Raw genomic sequence first — 24,415 nt, 5'->3', positions numbered from 1 at the left:
TGCCTATTTTTGCAGCACCTGAAAGAATGCCTCAAGGCGCATGTGATATTTATAAAAATTTGTTGAATAAATGAGATCAGCACAAATATACTAAACCTCTTTGTAACAGTCTTACATTTTAACATTAGTCAAAACAAGACACTGAAAAGACTAAGAAAGCTTATAGTATCCTCATAATTATTTGGTGTTCAGTTAGTAGTTTGGGAATGTAAAAGGCAAACCACTATGGTCACCTTAAAAAAGAATATAAAGTGCTGGAGTTCTGATTATGCTAATGTAGACTGGGACACACAAAAAGAGCTGCACATTAAGGCCACCAAAGTTACAGTTTTGTGCATGCGTGTGTGTGTATTTGAATTTGTTAACCGAACAGTTCTTCTACCATATAAATACATGAGAAATAACCAAGATGGTATATAAGAAATTATTCCAGTTCAAAGATCTTTTAAATTACTCATAAACATTAAGGGATAATACCAAGAAATAAAGGAAAAGGATTAAATGCATCACTGAAAATAAAAAATACTTTTTGAGCAACTGATAGCTGTCAAAACCAGGAGAGTAACGCCTTTTAAAGTAGTCCAAAAACTATCTATATAATTTCATGATTAAACTAAGACTGATTACCATAGCAACAGATGAGTCTTGGGGAAGAGAACAGCCTTGTAAAACTAAGCAAATGTTTTAGTTTGAATATTAGTTGACCTCTATCCCAATAAAAAAGGTTATAATCTTACTCAGCTTCTAATAGAATTTTATTCCAATCAAGTAAAAAACTTAGAATATTTTGACAAACTACTAAATGTAATGAAATGTAGCCAAGCTAGAATACCTATACTACTATTAATCAGTAATGACTGAGTTTCTTACATCGTAAAGGCCTAGGGAAGAAATCAGAAGTTTCATGGGAAGTCACTGATGGTGTCAGGTCATCTGCAGAAGACTGAGTTTCCTCATCATCACCTGACAGTAGGTCTTTTGCTATTTCCTCCTATAAGAATAGGAATGAAGTGGCCAGAACTGATTATATCTCATTAATTTTTAAAAACGTCTTTTTATAACATTATTCATAAACATATTATTATGATGTCATGATATAATTAAGAATTAGTTGAAGGTCCCATAGTTTTGAGAGAATTTAAAATTCTATAATTTACTTCATGTAACTATTTAATAACATTTAAGATTTAATCATATATAATATTTAACAACTATATTAGTATACGCTTATAACAAACAATTTGCCCATATTGTTTATATCCATAAAAAATAATTTATGGATATGCAGAGAACTTATTGGAAGCTGCAGGCTAATTTTTAGTGAATTTACAACAAAAGTAATCTTACTTTTAAGTGATTAACAATTAAACTCACTCTATCAACATAAATAAAAACAGTCAGCCCTCAGTATCCGAGAGTACCACATCCACAGATTCAACCAACCATGGATCAAAAATATTTGAAACAAATGTTACATTGTTGTTAATTGTCTGTGTAGTTAGGGCTACAATGGTTGCATCTGTACTAAACATGTATAGACTTTTTTTCTTGTCACATTCCTTAAACAATACAGTATTACAACTATTTACATTGCATTTATATTGTATTAGGTATTATAAGTAATCTAGAGATGATTTACAGTATACAAGAGGATGTTCACAGGCTATATGCAAATACTACACCATTTTATAAAAGGGACTTGAGCATTGGATTTTGGTATCCAATGGGTCCTAAAACCAATCCTTCCCTCCACGGATACTGAGGGATGACTGTAAAACAAAAACAAAAAGTCTCCAAACACCACACTTCCAATAATTTGAAAAGTCCAACTAATGAATAGCTCTGACTAGTGATGTAAGTTCAAAAGAAACAGGTCTGAATTAATTTTTATGTCTAAGCGTACATTCATCCTCGGGCCTGGTACACAATAGGCACTCAATATTTGCTGAGGGACTATGGTCATTAAGGTTCGTGGTACATTAATATCACATTTGACTGAAAAGTGGGAACATAACTCACAGGAAGAGGTTCCAAGATGTGGATTCCTCTCCCTGCCTGAGATCGGAAAGGCGAGGAAAGCTTTCCAGGGATCTGTTAGCAGAGACAGTGGCTGTGTGAATTTTCCTCAGCAAGGACTAGGCCTTCCCCACAACCAGCCTATGTTGGAGATGTACCACCGAGGCCTCGGCTGCTGCAGCCGCTGTCACTCGCAGAGCCCAAGTAAACAAGAGATTCTCTCCAAGCATGCCATGCCTAAGCCAGATCGGTTTGAAGTCTTGTGGAGGATTTATTAATCAATGTAGTCAAGGATTCACAGGATTAAAAGTTAGGGCTAAATCTAAGTTTAGATATAATGTGTTTGCATAGGAAAGATGGAAAAATTATGGAAGAATACTCAAGCATGCAATGTATTATGAAGCAACTATGTACTACTTTTAAAGTAGTGTGATCAAAGCCATACAATATTTAAAACAGTCACCAAAATGGTAAGAGCAATGGGTCAATAAGAAGTTTACATTTCAGAATTATGAAATCCTTTAAATTAAGGAAACTCTAATAAAAATAATCAGTGGTGATAGATCTGGAATTTTTCTTTTAAATGATTGTACTTACTTTGTCTAGTGTCATATCTGGTAGTTCATCTGCAAGTTCACTTGGGGAACTATTTGCACTAGAATTTGCAACTGCTGGAACTGTAGGTTCATAGCCATAGAATGCCAGTAAATCTTCTAAAGGCATGTTTCCTTCCTATTCAAGCCAGGACACAAACATGAGCTCAGGAGATGTCACAAAACAACAGATAAACTGTCATGCCCTTAATGTTCACCAAGCACATTATCAAAACAGAAGTATCAAATTAAAGCCAAGTTTTAGTTTTTTTCTTTTGTTCCATTGCCAGAAAACAGTCTCAAAAACACCTAATATATTAACAAAAGCGTAACAATTAACATCTTAGTTTTTATTTTCTAGCATTTCACTTTTTAAAAAAATTCCTCAAATATCTGCTTTAGTGCAGATTTTTTTTTTTACCTTTCACATATAAGGCTTTGCCTTGAAAACATTTCTAATTAATCAATCAATAACTTCATGTAATTTTCAGCTTGTTTCCTTGCAGTTAACAGTTTACCACTTGGTTTAGTCTTCCACGTTAATTAGAAGATACCTAATGGGAAACCTTTGCTGAACATATACTAAAATCAACAATATTTATATATTAATGTTCAAAACCCAATTACCCTTTTGTATTTCTACTAATACATCTACCTTCCATACCAATTATTTTAGGTTTTTTTCCGAAACTGTCTATTGGAGTTTGTATTATTACCACCATCTTACCAATGAGAAAACTGAGGCTTAGTTCTGGGTTCAAATTCCAGGACCCCCAGTTCCCTTACTGGCTGCATTGCTTTTATAAAATGACATACTCTAGTTGCACTGCTGTCTGTATTATGAAGATCTATGTCATGCCACATAGTGATACCGAGTCACTGTTTCTCCCCCACTAATTCATCTGAAAATAAGTGCTATACAGTCAAGCCTTGAACAACATGGGTTTGGATGTCATGGGTCCACTGAGCCGTGGGTTTTTTTCCAAAAATATATTGGAAAGTGTTTTGGAGGTTTGTGACAATTTGAAAACACTTGCAGACAATTTGAAAAACCTTATGATTTTTTAAATAACATTTTCTTTTCCCTAGCTTACTTTAAGAATACAGCCTATAATACATATAATACATAAAATGTGTTAATCTACTATTTATATTAATAGTAAGGCTTTTGGTACACAGTAGATTATTAGTAGGTAAGTTTTTAGGGAGTCAAAAATTGTATGTGGACTTTCAACTGTGCAAGGGGGATTAGCAATTCTAACCCCCACATTATTCAAGGGTCAACTGTATTTTCTTTTTAAAAATATTTTAATTCAACTGCTAAAGTATATAGAACTATTTAAAATTATTCAAATAAGTAACTTCAAAACAATATATTCATGGATAAGTTAATTTGTTAAATATTTTTAAGATACTTATGTCCATCTATTAAGAGATTCATTTTTAAAGCTTGCTTATTGGTTTAGTGTTCCCCTTAAGACAAAATAGTCATGAAGCAAACATCATGACAATGCTAAAGCAGAGTGTGCAAAACATGCCCCAGATGATCAGTAAGTGCTGAGAGGAGCCAGTGATGAATGACTCCTAGAGAGTCAGCTGACTGCCCCCCAGGGCCCACAGAGGATGCAGGATCTGGGGGGTCCCCAAGAAATCTGGCCTTCCCCTTTGCAGGTATGTAACTTACGTTTTTCACTATGCCCGATTTAAAGCAAATTCATGCTAAACAAACTTAGAATAAGATATACAACAGAATGTGTTCATTTGTAAATTTGCAGTAGGAGACCTGTGCCTTTCCAATGACCATACCAATCATGTCACTCAGGAAATCCTTTTAGCTTGGGACTAAAATCGGTAAAACGCTGCTTTGCTAGCAATGAGTCAACGCAAATTGAGTTGGATGGTCAGGATGGACAGAAGTTCACCTGACGCCATGGGTAAACCTTATGAATTACTCTTCTCCCAAATCAAAGAACTCCTCAAAGATGCCCTGAACTAGATTTGAGTCTCTCTAGTCCTGCTCCTTGCAGAATCCATGCAACCCGTCCCCTTTGGCTCATAATGGTTATAATACAAGAGGAAACTGGGTTGCAGCCTTTGCCAACCACCTGTCAATAGTATTTCTCCGAAACCTCAGAGTTTCAGATTCCCTCCCTCAGCTCGAGAGACGACAATTTGCATTCATCATACACTGACAGTCCACCTTCCCCTTAATACAGTATTTACTGGGTCCTAGATACTGTGAGGAGGGCTACCAGCTAAGGATATAGAAATGACATTTATAGAAAAATTCCTGCTTTCAAGAAGTTCAGTCTTAGAAGAAACTGGTAAGTTAACAATTATACTACAATGTCATGGTGCAATAATCAGTTCTGGAAATGGTGCTATAAATTGGTGGGTACAAAGAAAGGAAGACCTACACTCCAGGAATAATGGTATAGGGTAGGGAGGTACCACACAGAAGGCGAATACTGAGCTAAGACTTGAAAGATGAAGAGGTATTTGTAGATGTATACTAGGTTGTATACTAGGGACTTGTGATCTGTCACCAGAAACACTGAGCTCTGACTGTGCCAGGCCACTGTTCCAGGCGCTGGTATAAAACACAGGTCTTGCCTTTCTACAACTTACAGTCTAAGGGTGATACAATACAGAACTACTAATATACAGAAGTTCTGTACTAGAACTACTAATACAGAAATACTAATTATGAGGAATAAAAAGGAAATAAAAAGGAAATAAATAAGTAGGGTCCTGAAGAAGTTTGGGGATGTGGAGAGATAAGAGGAAGCCGGGAGATCATATAGGATGCTCATGCTGGTTAAGGGTATTGATACAGACCTGGAGAGAAGTGAATAGATGAGATACATTTTGAGGTGCAATCAAATGAGTTACTGGATGTGGGAGTGAAAGGGAAAAGGAAAGATACTCCCAGACTTTTATTTGAGCAATTGCTTAGATGGTGGTAACTTGTACTGACATAGATGAAAACTAAAGAAAGAAAAGACCTTTGAAGGAAAAAATTAAGAGTTCTACATAGGGTACAAGCTAAGTTTGAGAGGCCTATGAAACATCCAAGTGGAAAAGTCAACTTGGCGGGGAGCCTGGAGCTCAGAGGATCAGGCTGGGCTAAAGATATAAATCTGGCATTCATTAGCATCTAGATGATATTTAAAGCTACAAGAGTTGATGAGCTCACTCAGGGAGAGGGTAGAGAGAAAAGACAAGGGGATACATGCTTTATTATAGGAACTTTCAGATATATTACCCTACAGGCAATGAGGTATGTCTAGAAAATTGTAAACATGGTTTACATTTTGGAAATAACACTCTACAGGGAGTAGAAGAATGAGAGCCTAAACTAAAGAAGGGAATTATCTGAACGAAATTAAGGAAAAGGAAAAGAATCTGTTTCTTGACTTACTTGACAGAATGAATGAAAGTGACACTGAGTCTAAGTGGATTGCCCACTTCAGGCCTGAGAAGGCTAAATAGCTATAGTACCATGAGACAGAAACACAAAACAAATACACTTTAGGATGGAGGGTGGTATGGTAGATGATGACTTAATGTAAAAGTTGTAGCAATGGGCTTGAATTCGACTATCCAGAAAAAGGATATAGAGTAAGAAAACAAGAGCTAGTACCCTGCAGAACACCATAAATTAAAATGTGGGCAAAGAAAGAAAAGTCCATAAATGTGACAGAGGAAGACACCAGAGAGCAGAAGCAGAACTAGGAGAAATCAAGATAATGTAAGTTAGAAGAAGAGAGTGTGACGAAATCAGGGGTGGTGACTTGGGTCAAATATCAAAGAGAAATCAGTCGAGATAAAGACAGACATGCATTCTTAGTATCTGTCAATTAGGAATTTGACCTTACAACCTGTTTGAAGAAGCAAAGCTAAGCACCAAAATGGGAGGGGAGAAAGTACATACACTATACAAAAGAATGACTCAGGGCAACACAGGGTCAAAAGAGCATTTCTTTCAAATGTGGGAAATGTACAAGTAGGATTCTATGCTGAAATAAAAAATTAGAAGAATAAACTGAGGGCAGCAGGGATGGAATCTAGGGGTTAACTGGGGATGTGGCAGATACTCCTGGGACAGAGGGAAAGAAGGAAGAATGAGTATAAAAGTTAAGTTTGTATGTGTGGGGCAAACAAGAGGTTCCAGGTAGTCACTCATGAAAATCCTACTTTCTCTATAAAGACTCAAGCATGATCAAATGTTGAGGGAGAAGGGGACCAACCACCTTAGTGGAAACCTCATTAATTCGTTCAAAGGATGACACTCTATGCTCGTACTAGTCCCCTAAAGGGGTCTGGTTCTAAAACAGAAATTAACTGTACTAAAAATTTTAAAGCAAAACTAGAAAAGGTGCATCCAGTCTCTGAAGCACTTATCACAAATGAGCTTTCTATTAGAGCCTATTAATAAAGAAAGCACTTAGTAGTCCTTTAAAGCATAAATGACTTTTTTTTCAAAACCGAGTTAGTCTCAGTCTCTAAGGATCTGTGGTGACAAGATCAGCTTAGAAGTTTGACCTAGCACCTTACCCCAGGTATAAGGATTTTTCTCTTCTGTATTTTTTCTCAGGTATATTGTTGGCCCTACTTTTAAGGGACACATTTAAATCTAGGTCCACTTATAAATGAACTGTTTTATAAGCTGAAGGGCTTATATCAGGAAGAGAACAAGATTTAGAGGCAGAGGATGCACTTATTATTATTTCTGTTGGCTCATCACCTAACCCCTTTTACCGCCATTTCCTCATCTGTAAATACAAAAATACCTAATTTCCTTGATCCTATGACGCGTATCCTCACACATCAGAAATCAGGATGCATCCCATTACCAATGTACAGTGCTCCTCCCAGGCCCCATCTATTGATTTCTAAATCTATGGCACGTCTTACAATCAAAAAGGCCTCTGAGACAAGGAAATAATGCTAATACTCATCTGACACACCTGATAGTGCTGCTGGATGGGTCAAATGAGATTGTCTAAGTGAAGTACAGATCAATTTTAATATAACGCTAGTCTGGTATCTTAAAACACAAGATGCAAAACAGTATACATGTAACTTTTTTTAAATGCTTAAAAAAAAAAAAAAAAAAAAAGGAAGGACCAATACCAAAGTCTAAGTGTTACAAAAGGTGGTTTCCACTTTCCTATTTCACAAAGAATATCAGCGGGGAAATCTATAAGTTAAGATAAAAAATGTAAAGGACTTTTTAAAAAAAAGTTATAGTTCTAAATCTAGGACTACTGAATAAAACCTCTCAGGAAACAGTGACGTGAATAAATTAAAATATAGAAACACATGACATATAAACCTTATTTTAATGTTTAATAACAAAAATCTAGTTACATAATCTGTCCTCTATACTTACCAAATCGCTGCCATAAGAAAACTGATTTTGTACTTATTATTTTTCATACCAAATAAGGTACTAAAAAAATTGTAAGCACCAAAATATAGGCCATACTTTTAGTCTACAAACTATTGAGTTTATTTACTATGAGTATAAAACCTTATTGTGAATTTTGAAAATGAGTATTAACATCTAGCCCCTAAGACTCTTAACATGTACCAGTGCCTAAATCACCATTTCAATAAAAGATTAATAGAATACATTATTTTAAATTGTGTACAAATAATTTTAAATTTCTGAAAGTTAAATGATCCTTACTCTGCATATTTGTGATTCTGTTTCTTTTATTTATTTTCATGTTTCGTTAAACATCAATAAAGAATAGAGACCACATCTACACAGTGCTTTACTACAGATAAGAATCACAGTCAGAGAAAGTGGGCATCAGTCACTTTTAGAAATAGCTCTTGTCCCTTGCTCAGTGAGAGAAGGATCAGCCTTCTGAGTGGAGACACAGCTCTTAGGACTTCACTGGAATTTGCTTAAAGATCATCTGTATTATTTTTTTCGCGATTTCCAAGAATGTGATAAAGTGCCAAGAAGCAAAACTTTACATATTTCATTTGAAATATATAAAGGGCTATAATTTTTCTGAATCTACAAATTCAGTGCTAGATACCATTACAAAGTAAGAACTTAATTACCAGTCTTTCCTAAACAAAATGAAAATCGCAGGAATCAGCAAGTAGGTATTTCTGTGAATAGATAACTTTTTGCTGTTGATTATTTCTCTGTATCTTCTCTAATTTCCTTTTAAAACTCAATAAGCACAAATCAAAGCAATTATTACAACCTCTCGAAGAATAAAACCTATAAATCTGAAAAATAGAATTTTACCAAACCATAAGAATCTCTAGTACTGAATGAGTTAACACATTACACGAAATTCTTAATTCTTACTGTTTTACTCGCAAAACAGCTACCTGCATGACTGAAATGCAGTCCGGCACATTTACATTATTTTCCTATGTCATGCTGTAACTAGACTGTTGTCTCCCTATCTTTACATTTGTTAATATATAATCAAGAAAGGTGCATTACGAGAACACCTGGGACTTTTGCCCCATACCCATAGTGGTGTCCTGACTTAAAAATCTACAGGAGAGAAGTGACGATTCTAAGAAGACCTCCATGAACTTCCACACCAGGCTAAACATCTTTTACTAAATATGCCGGGGGGGGGGGGGGGGGGGGGGGGGCGGTGCCAACAAATGTACACACATGACTTGTATTCATCTTTTGTCATTGGTATATATTGAGTATTATAATTTTACTACAGTTTTTTCCTTTCTTAAAATGTGTACTTTTTTTTTTTTTTTTGGCACCCTCTGTATATACCCTTTCTTCCATAGCTCTCATTGTTTTCACAGTTCTTGGCATATCATATAAAAATATTTGTTCCATTCAAATATATGGTGATGAAACAAGAACTAACTCTGGGTGGTAAACACACAATACAATATACTCATGATGTATTATAGAAATGTACACTTGAAAACTATATAATTTTAGTAATGAATGTCACTCCAATAAATCTTTAAAAATCTGAAAAAAAAAAAAATTTGTTCCCATTTGTCACCCCACACTAGATTGTAAGCTCCTAGAGTTCAGGAACATTGTCAAATTGCTCATTTTTGCAATCCAAAGATCCACCACAGTCCTCGGTTTAGTGATAATGTTAGTTGGGTTATAGTTCTCAGTTATTCTAGGTTACACATGGATAAGAGCTAGAAAGGAATGCCCTCAATAAAGCCAAGGCAGAGCTGAAGACTCTTGGACTTCTTTCCTCATCAACAGGCAATACTTTGTCATCACACCTGAGAGAAGTGATAGGCAAGACTTTCCTTCTTGAGTATTTCCTAACAAATTTATTTCTACATTCCCAAATATGTTTGGCTTTTATAGAAGAGACACATATTTTTAAATGACTAAATCTAACTGTAACTGTGTTAGATTAATTTGCCAAATGAATGTGTTTAGAAAATTTTAGGTCTACCAGAGCAAGCCTGGGGTCTAAGCCCTGATGACTTTGCTTTCTGTTTCCCTGTATATTAACATGAAGAAAGAAATGCAATAATAGCCCACCTTTGCCTCACAAAGATAGCAGAAAAGATTATATAAGAATGTACTTTGTTTTCTTGAAGAAAAAGAGGTATAGAAACTCAAAGGATTATTATTATTCAATAGTATTCCTGAAAGGTCTTGTTATTCTGGGCTGACTAGAGATGTGCAAGTAAGATTAATTTATAGATAAGTATAATCCTACATTTTTTCAAAGTGACCCCTATGGAGGTCTCTCTTTGTAGTCCTGGTATAAATATGTGCTTAAAATCCAGTTCATTTGAATTTATATTGATTTTTGAGTTTAAAAAGTTATAAACTAGATTTACTCCTGCCAACTTTTCAAAAGATGACTGGAATTAGGAAATGGGATATTACTAATTTACATTTTAAAATAGAGTGAAACTTTTTTTCTCTTTCAAGTTTCTTACAGTATTCTACCAGATGTAAGTAATCTGAAGGAAAAGACTTCTCCCTGTATCTACTGCAGTGCTTAAACTCAAGTTTGACCCTCAGTAGAATAGAGTGGTAGAATGCAAAGAAGTCTGGGCTACGATTCAGAACTAAGTTTAGGGTCTACAGTTGTCTATATCTGTAAGATGAGCAGATGTTCCTACTTCACTGTGCTGGTATAAACTTAAAAATTAGGACAACAAATATAAAATAATTTTTGAAGAATTAAAAGTGTACTTTGTCTAGCCTCCAAAATAATGAGAAAAACAGGGACAATCTATAAAAACTAGGTCAAAAACAAAAATGCTGATCCTTATTTTTATTTCAGATAGATTGTAATTTATGACAAAATTTCAAAATTTTTACTTAAAGTTTCTATTGAAATACTAAAGTAAAATCCTTTACCTTTTCTAAGTCTTCAATTTCAGAACTGAAGTTTTTACCCTCATCCATCATTTCCTCTTCTTCAAGAGTTCTTTCATCATCATAATCATGGACCAACATCTCAGCAGTGGGGTCAAAATCATGATCCTCAGAAGACAAAGACCCAACTGGAATGAAACAAACTCAATCACCTTACAAGTTCACAAGGTTATTTACAAAAAAAAATATTTTGCGTTCTTCTGCCAGTTCCTTTTAATGCATAAGGTTGAGCTTTGTTAAATGCATTTACTATATATTTTACAGGTTATAAAGTAAGACCACCAGTTCTGAAAAGATATCTAAACCAGCAACAGAACAAGGCAGAGTAACCTTTTATAAGGGGTCCAATCCATGAGAATAAGACTTATAATAGCAGCAAAGTGATTTTTAAATGGAGTGGCCCTCAGGCAGCCAGTTAGCTCAGTTCGTTAGAGCACAGTGCTCTTAACAAAGTTGCTGGTTTGATCCCCTCATGGGCCACTTTGACTGCGCCCTCCACAACTAGATTGAAACAACTACTTGACTTGGAGCTGATGGGTCCTGGAAAACACATTTAAATAAATGGAGTAGCCCTTAAAAAAAAAAAAAGTTCTGATAGGAAAGTCAAACTTGCTTATGAGTTGGTTTAATTATTTGTCTAAAAGCAATAGAAAAACGTCAAAAGGATTATGAATGAGAGTTCACAAGAATCTGTTATACACTATGGCCAAACACACTTCAGAAGAGAATATAAATTTCACCCAAATTCTAACCCTCAAAGATGCAAAACACAACAGAAATATGGGTTTTGAACAAATGTAAGTTTCTGTGAAACAGCCATACAGCAATTCACTCTTTAAAAGCACTATCGCTTTTCATGTCTATACAGTATTTCAAGCTCCCCAGCTTTAATCAGACAAGCATTAAACTGTAAGAGCATGCTTTTCTTTAGATCACTAATAAAGGGAATACTGAGAATCATATCTAAAAGTTTTGGAAAATGTATCCCGTTCCAAGTTTTGGTCAAATCATACTTGCTAATAAAATTGTATTGCATTTTAATGGCAAATATGAAGTTAGCAGGATACTCTGAAAACCAAGTGGAAAAATAAATAAGATCTAAAATTCCAAGAGAATGAAATCAAATTATGAAAAGCAGGATTTTCTCCATTTGTTTTACTATAGTATCTAATTCAATTAGACCAGTGACTCTCAGAGCACAGAAGGAAAGAAGTGTCAGAATCCTGGGGTGAAAAAAAAGTGGAAGGAAGCATATTCAACATAAAACGTTTGATCTGTTTTTAGTCAAGCTATTTAGTATTTTGAAATTTCAAATATTTAAGGACATTGTGAGATCATTAAGAAGATACTGAACTAGACCAAAAGATTTTTCACTATGGAAAAATACTACAGACATTTAACTCAATGTTTTTTATTCTGAGTTTGGAGAACTCTGACAATTAGTTCCAAAAATAATACAATTTCAGTGGGACTGAATTCTTTAGGCGGTTTTTACCAGGGGTGCCAAAAAAGTGTATACACATGACTTGTAGTCATCTTTTGTTATTGGTATATATTGAGTATTACAATTTTAATACAGTTTTTTCCTTTCTTAAAATGGGTATACATTTTTTTGGCACACACTGTGTTATGTTTGTTTTTTTTAATGCTGAAAAATCTGCTCATTCCAAAACCTGTTTAAATATAGGTGGTTTAACTTAACTTGAAAGAAAAAACAATATTTATTAAACAGCTCAAAAGCAGAACACCCACCATTACAAATTTCTTTTTTTGAGGAATTGCTGGAAACCTCTGTGGTATGCCAAAGTGTCAGGGAGTAAACAGATGGTAACTTAGTTCTACCTCTTTTCTAATCCCGTATCACTTGGCCTCGCAGGCTCCCTAAAGTGGAAGGTATTCAATAAGGGCCAGAAATGAAGGGCCTCAGGGTCTACTCTTGGCTTTGTCCCTGGCTTTCTGGGACCTGAGGCAAGTCATTTAAACTTTCTGGGCTTAGGTCCAGTTTTTCATTTGTAAAACACATAGGGTTGGTTTAAATAACCTCAAGAGTCTCTTCTTGCTATAAAATTCCCTTTAAAATGGGCCAATCAATTAAAAACAGGTTATAAATTTGTTAAAACACCAAAACCACACTATCTTTTTGCTTTTTATTTGGATTGCAACTTCTTAAAAGCAGACAGTGATACAAAATGGAAAAAATTCCATTATCATCCAGATGTTTGGCATCATGTATATAAATATTCTTTTCCTGAAATCAGTTATAACAAAAAAAGTTTGTCTCAAAATTAGAGAAGTATTTTAAAACGTAAAGATGTAGACAGCTATTTTTAAAATAGCCACAATTTCTTCTACTTGGTGTTAACTATTTTATAATACCTTAAATGATAATCACGTAGAACTCAAAAGTCAACACACAAAGTAATATGCAAGGAAATGGACTATTCACTCTAAGACAACATGTTGTAATATACTTAGACTTGGGAGCTCATCCAGGCTCTGCTATTAACTAGGTGACTCTCAGTAGAATTATTTAAAAGTCTCTTCAAGTGTAAAATAAGGGAGTTGGACTGTTCAGAGGTACTTTTCCTGGAGACTGTAAGAGGGAAAAGTCAGCCAAGAGGGGGCTGGAAAGGGGATAAGAAATTGAAACAATGCTATCCTTACATTTTAGCACAGGAGGAAAGGTCCTCACCATAGATGGGCTTCAGGGGTTCCATAAACCCCATTGTATGCAATTACGCATATGTGCAGAGCTCTGGAGAGAGTCCCTTGCTTTCATCCGATCCTGACAGGAGTTTCTGGCCCCCAAAAGGCTAAGAAACACTGCATTAGAAGATCGAAGGTAGTCTCACCTCAAAAATTCTATATTACCATTTTTCAGTGCCAAACTTGGAAATTCTGCTTCTTTTGATTAAGGTGGCTTTACCTAACTGTCAAAATTCTATTTTAATACAGTCTATAGACATTGCTCAATTATGAAAAATATAAGACAAAATATGGCAGACAAGATTCATAGTTAATAATCAATATAAGCAACCCCAAAGTTCGTTCAAACTAAAGAGTTGATTTCTTGAAGAAACCAAAATTAAAATCTAAACTAAATTTCTAAAGTTGCGCAAAGATAATTTGGGATTAACTGTTTCAGCCTTGGAGAAAAACAAGATATTGTGAGCATTAAACAAATATTACTCAAAAAGAACACTTGTCTGTTAGCAGTTTTGCAACAAGGTAATATTTTTTTCAACAAGCATGAAAAGAAAAGAGAATAGTTTAACTGTTCCTTCCTCGAACAACTTAATTACCAAAATGTACACTGAAACGCTTAAAAACAAATGATGAAAAACTCGCAGGACAAGTTTTTGTGGGAAACCTTTAGCAATAGACCTTTGAGCCCCCATTACCCTTTGGGACCCCCTAAAGAGGTAAGAAAATAGGACAAACCTGGGCTCGAACTTCCAAAAGAAGCCTAGGAGAGAGAAGAAAACGTGCGGTTAGATCGCGAAGCCTAGGGAAAGAGGCAGCGCCGGCAACTGGGCGCAGAGGAGGCGGAGCCCAGCGCTCCTCCGCAGCTGCCAAAAGTGCAAGACGTAGCTTCGCTCCAATCGCTCCCGGCCCCTTTCGGGCCCCTCTTGGCTGCCTCGCCTTCCTTTTTGAGTCCCCAGTGTACAAACTCACAGACCCGGGACGAAACCCGGAATCCAACAGGCAACTCCAAGCAGCCCCTCGGAGCGCAGCAAGTTACAAAGGGAAGACGCAAAACCCAGAGCAGTCGGTTCGCAACATCGGTCCCCCATCCCTGGCATCTCAGGAGTCCCCCAAATCCCACCCAGCTCTCCACCACCCCAAACACCACCTCGCAACGCACACCCTTTCCTGGAAGGGGCTCACCCTCTGACAACCTAGTCCATCCCCTGGGGCCTGGGAGCCCCAACTCAGGGGCTGTCTTCTAACACCCGCGCGTAGGCCAGCTCGCAACCGGACACTCTCCCCCAAACCAAAGCGCAAAACCCCATCCTCTCCCCCGAGTCCGGAGACACGGTGCCTCAGTCGCAAAGATGCTGGTTCCTTCCCGGGTGTTCACTCCCTCCCCGGGCCTGCCAGCGAGCCCCTCGCCCAACGAGTTCCTGCCGAGGGGCTCCTGCTGCGCTACCCCCTCCCCCCAGCTCACTAGTCCCGGGGGACACGGACAGGGCAGCTTCGCTCGCCCTGCCTCCCTCCTCCAGCCTAGGGGGAAGTGGAGCTACTGAGAGCCCGTGGAGAGAGCGTTAGAGGGTCTTGGTCGTCCCCCTTTCACCCCCAGGGGCTCCCGCATCTCCGGGGCTGCGGAGTCAGGAGTCCCACTCGCCTCCCGCGAAGCCCGGCGGCCGCGCATCCCGCTCGCCTCCACGCCCGGAGCAAAGTGGAGGGTGAGGCTCCTTCGCGCTGCAGCCGGGACCCTGTGGGCCGGGGACACAGAGCACTCCTCCCGCGGGGCAGTGGCGCAGCCCGCTCCCCGCTTTGCAATCCGGCCGCGGAGTGGGGGATCGGCCGGTTTCCACCCACCCCGGCCCCGGGAGGTGGCGCGCAGGATCTGGCGGCCCGCGTCAGCTGCCCGGGGGCACGACACGGCGCAATCCCCGGGTCAGGGCTCGATGCCTCTGGCCACCGCCTCCGGTCCGGCCCCGTCGCCCGGTCGGGTCGCGGCTGGAGCCGACGCGGCCTAGTCCCGGAGGGAGACCGCTCTCGCGCCCGCTCCCGCCCCCCTGCCGGCCCCGCCGCGGCCAGTCGCCGCCCCGCGGCCCCCGCGCCGCCCCCCATGGGGCCGTGGGAAGGGCCCCGGATCCTCCAGGCTGGCTCGGGAACCGCGGGGATCCGCCGGGCGCCCGGTCCAGCCCGGCCGCTCTTGCCCGGTTTCCCTGCTCACCTCCGCCATATTGGTACCTTTAGGGCGAACGAGCAGCGCCGAGCCCAGTCCCCGGATGGGGCGCCTGAGCCAATCGCAGCAGCCGCCGCCGCCGCCGCCGCGGTCCGCCCGGCACCCGCCCGGCGGCGGGGGCGGCTCGGCCCCTTATAGGGCAGGGCAGCCCACGGCGCCCCTGGCCCCCTTGCACGCCCACCCCGCCCGGCGCCCCTCGCCGCTCCCCGCGCCTGCTGCGGGTGGCCCGACTTGCACCCGAGCTCACCCGCCCCTCCTCTCTCGGCTGGAGTTAAGTTCTTGCAGAATTGGAGTCAAGCGGGGGACGGATGGAAGCACGGGTGCGGGACAGACCTACGTCCAGCTAGTCGAGGCCAAAGAGCCGGCCATGGCGGCTGAGGACCCAACGACAGACACCCTGGTCCGGTAGGGCGTGGGGGAAGCGGGCAGGAGACTTGGAGGGACAACTCGACAGACTTCCTTAAGAAGATAGGAGGTGATCGACGGAGTAGACTGATGGACGAGAGGAAGCCCCGAGAAATGGGAGAAGTGCACGATGGACGGCAGGGTCAGTCCAAAATGAGAGGACAGCGACCAGGCATTTTGAGTTTTCCCGGAAGATACCTGCCGAATTGGGATGCTGATCAACATACAATGGCTCTTGGAGTGTATGGTAGAAGTGGTCATTTGCCAAAAAGTCTCTGGAAGGTAGTGACAGTACAGAAGAAAAGATCAACAGGGCAAACAATTGGTGATACATAGACTTGCACAATCCAAAGAAGACACTCATGAAATAAACTGTGCACGTACAGAAAAAATTAGAACAGTCCTAGGGGTTGTTGATCACCAGATAGTCCAGGGGGTGACCCAGAGGTACTCACTTGATAGACTTGTGGAAGGGCAGAAATAGTATATCAAATCCTTGAAATGAGTCTCAAATACTCTACCACCCACCTCCCTCCCCAAAAGCTTAGGGTCAAAATGGAAACTAGTCATATGGGCAAGTGGATGGGTGCAGAAGGGAGGAAAATGCTTAACAGGTATACCACCTCCTATGCATGCCTTATGGCCATTTGCTCTTCCTTAGAAGATGTAAGTCTAACCAGGCAAATCCATATCCACTGAACAACTTTGTGCAAAGTATACAGAAATACTAAACACTTCATAGCCCATAGAGGTAAACCCTACAAGAAGTTATCTTGCGAGGGTACCTTGGCACAGGATTGTCTTGAGGCAGGAGGCCAGAAATAACAATATGTATGGAAAAGAAAGTCTAAAAATATGGAAAAGAAAAGTCTGCTGTAAGGTTCATGGATAAGTGAGATGCCTACACAATCAGAGCCTTGCAAAGAACTGGAGAGGAAAGTGATCTCAGATACTCGTGCTCTTCTCCCAACTGTTGCTGAAACATGTAATACAGAGTTGAGGTTTTTGCCGTAATCTCACAAGTTGAGAGAGAGACTTTTTAGGAGTCTCTAAAACTTTCCATACTTAGTCTAAACGTGAAAGGTCTGAGTTTTAACCTGGGGTCACCTTTGATTCTCCCCTCCATGGGTGCATACTGAGGATGAGGCTGGAGACTGGATGATGGATAGGAGGGGAAAGGGTTACTTTCAACATTTTTGCCAAGGCATCTCAAAATTAAAGTTACTCCACTGGTAAAACTTATTTATTTATGGAAATTTTAGGGAAAATCACTTCAACCATTTCCGGACATCGTAAAGATATGGAAAATTACACTTTCCCTGCTGTGAAAGATACCTTTCGACCTTTTGTCCAGTCAAATAACTCAAAAACAGCTGAACTTTGAAACCAAAGGCTTGGCACATGTTGTACGAACTGTCCTCAATGAAGCATTTAGAGTTTTAAAGGAAAAAATGGTTTGAAATTAAGTGCAAGTGATGAACTTTAGAAATGTGGCAGTGAGCACACCCCATGGACCGACCATGAAACAGAGCCTTGAGCTTGACCACAGGGCCTGGAATCTGAGTCCTGAAGAAAGTGTCTCCAACAGTTTGCCTCGTACTTAATCCTAAGGAAAAACATTTTCTTCATAGCAAAACATTGCTAATCTAAACTATAAATGTAGCCTTAGGCTCCATGTTGCCATGTTTAAGAAATATACAGACTCATGCACTTGCATAAACTTAGTAGAGTTTCTGCAGATTCTCCTTTTATTAAATTGTAAAGATTTTGTACAGGCATTTGTAATTTTGATTGCTTATATTCTCTCCATCATAGCACATAGTTTATGTAGTCTGTGTCCCGGTTATTAAAGAAGGATTCATAGAAAGATAAGTGAAGCTAAATTAATTCACAGTTTAAGGAAACAGCTCCTTTCTCACCCCTAATCACTAGAGAAAAATTTTACTACCCAGTCTTATATAACACAGTTCTTTTATAATAAAGTGTGAAAAGTCTACTGTATGTACATGTATCTTTCATTCTTTTTGATGACAAGGAGTTAATACAGCTAAAAAGTCCCCTTATTCCAGGGAGTTGAAATACAAAATTACTTTTTACTGTTGTTATCCTGTCACCACACAAAAGGTGGTGTTATGTAGAAAGGAAGTCCTATGCTGGACACTGGGCACTGTGGGGTCACCATAAAAGTCCTGGCCCCTCAAAAGTTTATAATGTAACTGAGTAATTTTTATATGTGGTAGATGGGAACAAGAGCCAGGAAAACTCAAAACTGAAACCATGGTAACTCCTTAAGGAGAACCAAAATATAATAGATCCTCCCGTCATCTTCAGAAATGAAATAAATCAGGAAAAGATTATGAATATGTGATTTGAGATGTTTTACAATAATTACACACAATAAAGTAGGAAAATGTAAATATGAAAAAATGAGAACCAGTGAAACTAGTTAGGCTAAGAGGTTAACACCGGAGAAAAACTTAGAACAAGAATAGGCAGGTAATGAAGTGTAACGCATAATATGAGAGTTAAACCATAAATTTGGCTTAGAGCTTTCTGGAATCAAAGCAAAAAAAATTTTTTTAAGTAAATACAATCAGTTGCTTGGTTCTCATTGTCTTTGAGGAGAAATATACAAATTCTTCAAAGGAAGCAAAGCTTTTCAGGACACTTTAAAAGAAATGTCTTACTGAGCTACACAGTAACAGTAACGCAGAGGGAAATATCCTCTGCCAGATCTTCAAACCCATTAACAGGTTTTTTTGGTGATCATCCATGAATGTATGACTTACTGAAAGCAGTTTTAATAGGGCCACAATAATGCAATACAAATATTTCATTTTCTACATATTCCATCTAACCCAAGGAAAGATAATAGACTACCCAAAGTTAATCTCAAGCGGTATGGTAGTCAGGCAGGCACAATGAATGAATGAAGCAAGCCAGTGTGAAGACAGAAGTGGGGGCAACAGCAAACCCGCAGATGGAAATCCTGTCTAAATGGGGCAGCCACTCAGTCTCAGCAGACAGGTTCTTGCCTTGTGAGAACGTGAGCCCAGTGCTTCCAGACCTTCTGATTTTCCAAGAACAGCTGGAAAGCTGGATTTTTAATGTGAATTCTCCTGGTTTATAAAACTTGTCAACTAATTAAAAAAATTTTAAACACAATGTGGGCCAAATAAATCACATTCAGTAAATCATGTTAACTGTGAGCTTCCAGTTGGCAGACTAACCTGAAACATCCTCCTAATATCCTTTCAATATAGCTTTGGATAAAACTGTAACACCAACAATTCAGCTCTCCATCACATCAAACTTCTTGCATTTTTCTAAACATATACACGTGTGTGTGAAACTCAAATATTCTTTGTTGGAATGAATGAATACTCTCTGAGAAAGCTAATTCACTGTTGTAAGCTTTGCCTAAACAAAATTGTTCACAGAAGGGAAATGATCTGCATGGTACCTAAAATAAAAAAAGAGAAGAGCATTCAGAGATAAAAAGAGAGTAAATCCTCAGTTCATTACAAAGGAGGACGGGACCTGGTCCATAGACATGAGAATCTATCTGACCTATAATGATTCAAGGCTGACTTTATAATAAGATGGATGCCTCAAGCTAACATACCTTTGTAAGGCTCACCCCTTAGATTTTCCAACTTAGTGGTTTTAAATTTAAGGAATATTCTCAAAATAATTTTTAAGAACTGTACTGCTTTCCACATATCCAAGTGGACATCTAATTTTTTCATAAGTTTAAATAGTTGCAAAGGATATACTTTACAACATACTGTAATGGTCATTGTAAAATAAGCTATTACCTAACACTTTTAAATGTATGCAATCTAATCTAAATACCATAGCAATTTGATATAGCCATTATTCTTTAAAAAATAAGCATGTTTCTTCTTTAACAATAAAACACTATAATTCCTTTTTCTCTTTAAACTCATATTCACCTTCTTTTTCCTCCAAAGAATTTTATCCCAATGTAAAAGCTTTATGCCTAGAAGTCTTTGATTGATACCCTACTATCTTGCTCTGCAAAAGAAATATCCCTGTACATTGACACTCAAAATTAATAATTTTCCTCTAGGTTACATTATCAGTATAATTATTATTAATTCACAATCAAAACAATATACATGTATTACAAATTTTGATTAAAGCTTATTGAACAAAAATAAAAATTGCATTGGAAATCAATCTCTTAATAAGATGAATGGGACCTTAAAAAAAATTAGTTCATGTATCTGTGGGCGACAATTACTTAATGCTAAAATGAGGATGAGTTTAGCATCAACGATATTCTTATTTTTTATTTGTTTAGAAGTAAGCTCAGAGAAACCATATTCATACAATAAGTAGATGAGAATGGAAGGGTTTTATTATTTTATTAAACCATCACTCAATTCTTTGAACTCATGTTGTGATCTTCTATCAAACATTATTTTTAATGTTCTTACATTGATATTTTGATTGTCTTCAATTTTTCTGAAAGCAAAGAATTAAAAGCTGCCTGACATACAAAAGGATTTGTTACCCATCCCTTACAGTCTTTCACTATAATTCACTTAAATTTCTGTGAAAAATGCCAAAAAAGGCTTCGCCAAGACTTATACATCTATTAATTGTACCAGTTATTTTCTTTGCTCAGAAGCACCTGTTTAACCCAACAGACTCAGAAAAAGGAGGGGGAATGAAAATATTCTCAACTTCAATACTTCCTTGCCAATATAGTATTTTTAAATAAAATGCTTTATTGTGTCACACATTTTAAATATATTTTTGTCAAGACCTTGGAGGTGTATATTTGTCCCTTTCAGTTTGTGGAAAATGTCTGCCTTATAACCCAACTAGCAAAGACTGTCTTCTTTGTCAAACCAAAGTGCCAGGTCAGGCATGCTTTCCTTCAGCAAAAGTCTGACTTCATTTTTCAATTCTAATGAACATGTTAAATCTTATTTTGAAGCATTTTAAAAACCATTGAAAAATAAATGATAAACCACATACTATAAAGCAGGCAATTCAAGATTAAAATAATTTACTCATTTTATGTTATAAAAATAAAAGTGATCAACATACAGTTCTTCATTACTTAGTTTATCATTCAATGCAATGGGTGGCTTTAACAACAGAAATTTATTTGCTCATAGTCCTGGAGGCTGGAAATCCATGACTAAAGTGTAGACAGGTTTGGTTTCTCCTGAGGCCTCTTTCCTTAGCTTGCAAATGGCCACCTTCTAACCACATACTCACATGGCCTTTCCTCTGTGTACAGGTATCCTTGTTGTCTGTGTCCAAATTGTATCTTTTTATAAGGACAGAAGTCAGAATGGATGACGACCCACCCTAACAGCATCATTTTAACTTAATCACGTGTTTAAAGGGCCCATCTCTCATTCTGAGGGTACTAGGGAATTGGGACTTCAACACATGAATTTGGGGGAAAATGACTCATTTCATAAGATGTACCTCTTCGGATTCCTTCCCCGCAATTTGCCTTTCCGACCCACAGCCTCCAACATGCATGACCAATTCCATTTGGGCAGCTGCATGCTGGTGTCTCTCCTCCTGCCACTTTGTCACTCAGAAGACACACCAGTTGCAGAGTATGGACTCTAGCTTCCTAAGTGACTGTTGGAGAAGTTGGATGTTATAAGCCAAAAATGTGGAGGAGGTTTTAATTCTGAGGCAAACTTCAGTGAATGGGAACACAGAAGACAAAGGGTGCCAGGCATTTAAACTCCCTGTCTTCCCTCCCTTGGGTGAATGGCTCTAGGGCACTGTTTCTCCATACAGCAGGTCACACAGCACGACATACTAAAACGTCCAGCAGAAGTCCCTGCTGAGCAGCCTGCCGCATCTCCCATGGCTTTGTCATGAAGCAGGGACCAGTGTGGTTACGCATCATCTTGCATTGCTTCCCATCCTTCCCTGTTTAACTTCCCTTTTTCCTCACTCTTGCTGCCATGGCTTTGTACCTCCTAAATACTCCCAAGTGCAACATCTTTTCATTCTTGCCTCAGGCTCCGTTTTCTAGGGAAGTTAGGCTAGAATGCTAGCATACTTGCCAACAGGAAAATAAGACTGAAAAAAAAGGAACCACCTGTTAAAACTGACAAACACTGACAAGGAATCTTGGGGCTGATTCTGAGCTGAATATCATTCATCAAAAACAAGCTCCTGCATTATATATGTTGAGTTCAGAGGACTCATCATCACATTTTATGAAATATGAGATTGGAAAGTGTATCAGTACATTCTAACTGGAAAAACAGATATATTCTAGGATTTAAAACAAAGGAAATTAATCCATAGGTCATGAAAGAGCTGAGGTACAAGAAAGGACTGTGAAGTAATCCAGATATTTGCAAAAGCAGAAAATGCTACCACTCCTAAGACAAAAGGAAGAATCAGTTTTACCACAGCCCAGAGACCACGCACTGGAAGGTGCTGGAACTCTGGTGTGCTTGATCAGCTAGAGCTCTGAAGATACAACTCTGCTGGGATGTAACCAGAGACAGACAGAGGACGAATATCCCGCTTTTTGCTTCCTCCGATTTCCTGCCAGTGCCTCCCATTACCTGAATTCAGGAAAAAACCAGCTCACCCAGGAGCCTGGGAAATGCAGCTTGCAGGAGTTGGCACTCCTGTCAATACAAAGCAGTTTGAGAGAAGAATGTAGAATGGAATTAATGGCACAGGCTAAGGACTGGCCCAGAAAACAACAAAGATTAAACTGGAGAAATAGTTAGATCAACAAATTTAAGAACCAGGGAAGTGTACCTTGGGAGAAAAAATAAAACACAGTTAAACATAGTGGACATTGGACTAAAACAGATCTGAGTTCAAATGTTATTAGCATGTGACCTTGAATAAGTCATTTAATTTACGTGAACCTCAGTTTCCTCTTTTCAATCTGTGCTGTCACCCTCCTAGAAACAGTGTGTAACACTTCAGAATTGTTCCACTGAAAAGTGAGGAAGTTGGATTTTACCTACCAATCCCCATCCCCACTGAAGGTCACTCCTGGTATTAACTCCTGGGCACTTTTGGCCTGCCCTTCAGGAGAGCCAAGCCCACTCTTGGAGTCAGAAAAGACACTTAGGTAGAAAGATGCAGGAACCAAGTGTGTACGGGTGCTGTGTAGGCGGCTGCTGGGTAGACTGAGGAACGTGGACCAGCGCTGGCAGTAGCTGCTGCTGATGTACAGGCTGCAAAAGATCTAAAAATCATAAAGGGCCTCAGTCCAGCCTTAACTCAGCACAGTTGTGCTTTCATGTTTCTCCAAACCAGTGGTTTTCCAAATTTTCTGACCAATATTCACAGTTAGAAATATATTTTTACATTGTGACCCAGTATACACCATGTGTATATTTGTATACATACACATCTATAACTGAAACAAAAGTTTCATAAAACAATACTTACTCTTTCTAAGTAGCATGTATTCTAATATTTTCCTATTTCATTCGATGTTTTTAAACAAAGGTTGCAAGTCCCCAAAATGATTTTATGACCCTCTAAAGACCTTACTTAGTTCATTATTCTAGCTACTCAAAGTGCTGACTGCTGCTGTGACAAATAAGGAGCTGGAGCCAGACTGTAAATAAACGATGTCACTATACACTAAAGTCCTTAAGTACTAAATTCATAGCAAGATATTCTCAATGAAGGAAGCAGTGTGTTGGTTGATATTTTGGCACAAGCCTGTTCTCTAGTCAGAGACCAGTAACAGTTCATGGACCCACACTTTGAGTAGCACTGCCCTCGACCACACTTAAGTGGGGTTGGGGAAAAAACAGCTTGTTTCAAGAATATAAAAAAAAAAATTTCTAACACTTGCTCTTCTCTGTTGTGAAAAGATCCCTAGCCCTCCTAAGTCTCATTCAGTTATTTCTTGGAGTGTCTAAAGGACGTCTCTGATGATGTCATCAAACCACATTTATAGAAGGTCCCCATCCTCTCCTTTAATGTGAAAGCTAGAAGCAGGGGTGAAGAACACTGCCCACACCCTCCGCTCACCCCTGCAAGAAGGACCACTTAGTCTGTACTCCCTGGCTCCCTGCCTCCCTGCTCCTGCTGCCACCCAGCCTACTTGGGAAGGAGATT

The 24,415-nt window shown here is 38.9% G+C and overlaps 1 protein-coding gene across 4 annotated transcripts in view; it reads right to left on the bottom strand.

The window, feature by feature from the left end:
* Positions 1–15,985, bottom strand: part of MIER3 (MIER family member 3) — a 31,941-nt gene extending 15,956 nt beyond the window's left edge. Inside the window, exons 1-6 of one of the 4 annotated variants that reach the window (XM_074328929.1) lie at positions 15,887–15,985; positions 14,425–14,449; positions 10,966–11,111; positions 2,614–2,748; positions 2,020–2,091; positions 871–991 (exon numbers count right to left, since the gene is read on the bottom strand). In XM_074328929.1, coding sequence (XP_074185030.1) covers positions 871–991; positions 2,020–2,091; positions 2,614–2,748; positions 10,966–11,111; positions 14,425–14,449; positions 15,887–15,895 — 508 coding nt within the window. In that variant the 5' untranslated portion in view covers positions 15,896–15,985. The other 3 variants (XM_074328927.1, XM_019743287.2, XM_074328928.1) reach the window with 3 other exon arrangements.
* Between the last annotated feature and the right edge of the window lie 8,430 nt (positions 15,986–24,415).

This window comes from Rhinolophus sinicus, linkage group LG03, assembly GCF_036562045.2.
Source record: "Rhinolophus sinicus isolate RSC01 linkage group LG03, ASM3656204v1, whole genome shotgun sequence".
Lineage (NCBI taxonomy): Eukaryota > Metazoa > Chordata > Mammalia > Chiroptera > Rhinolophidae > Rhinolophus > Rhinolophus sinicus.
This window is presented reverse-complemented; position numbering and strand designations above follow the sequence as displayed.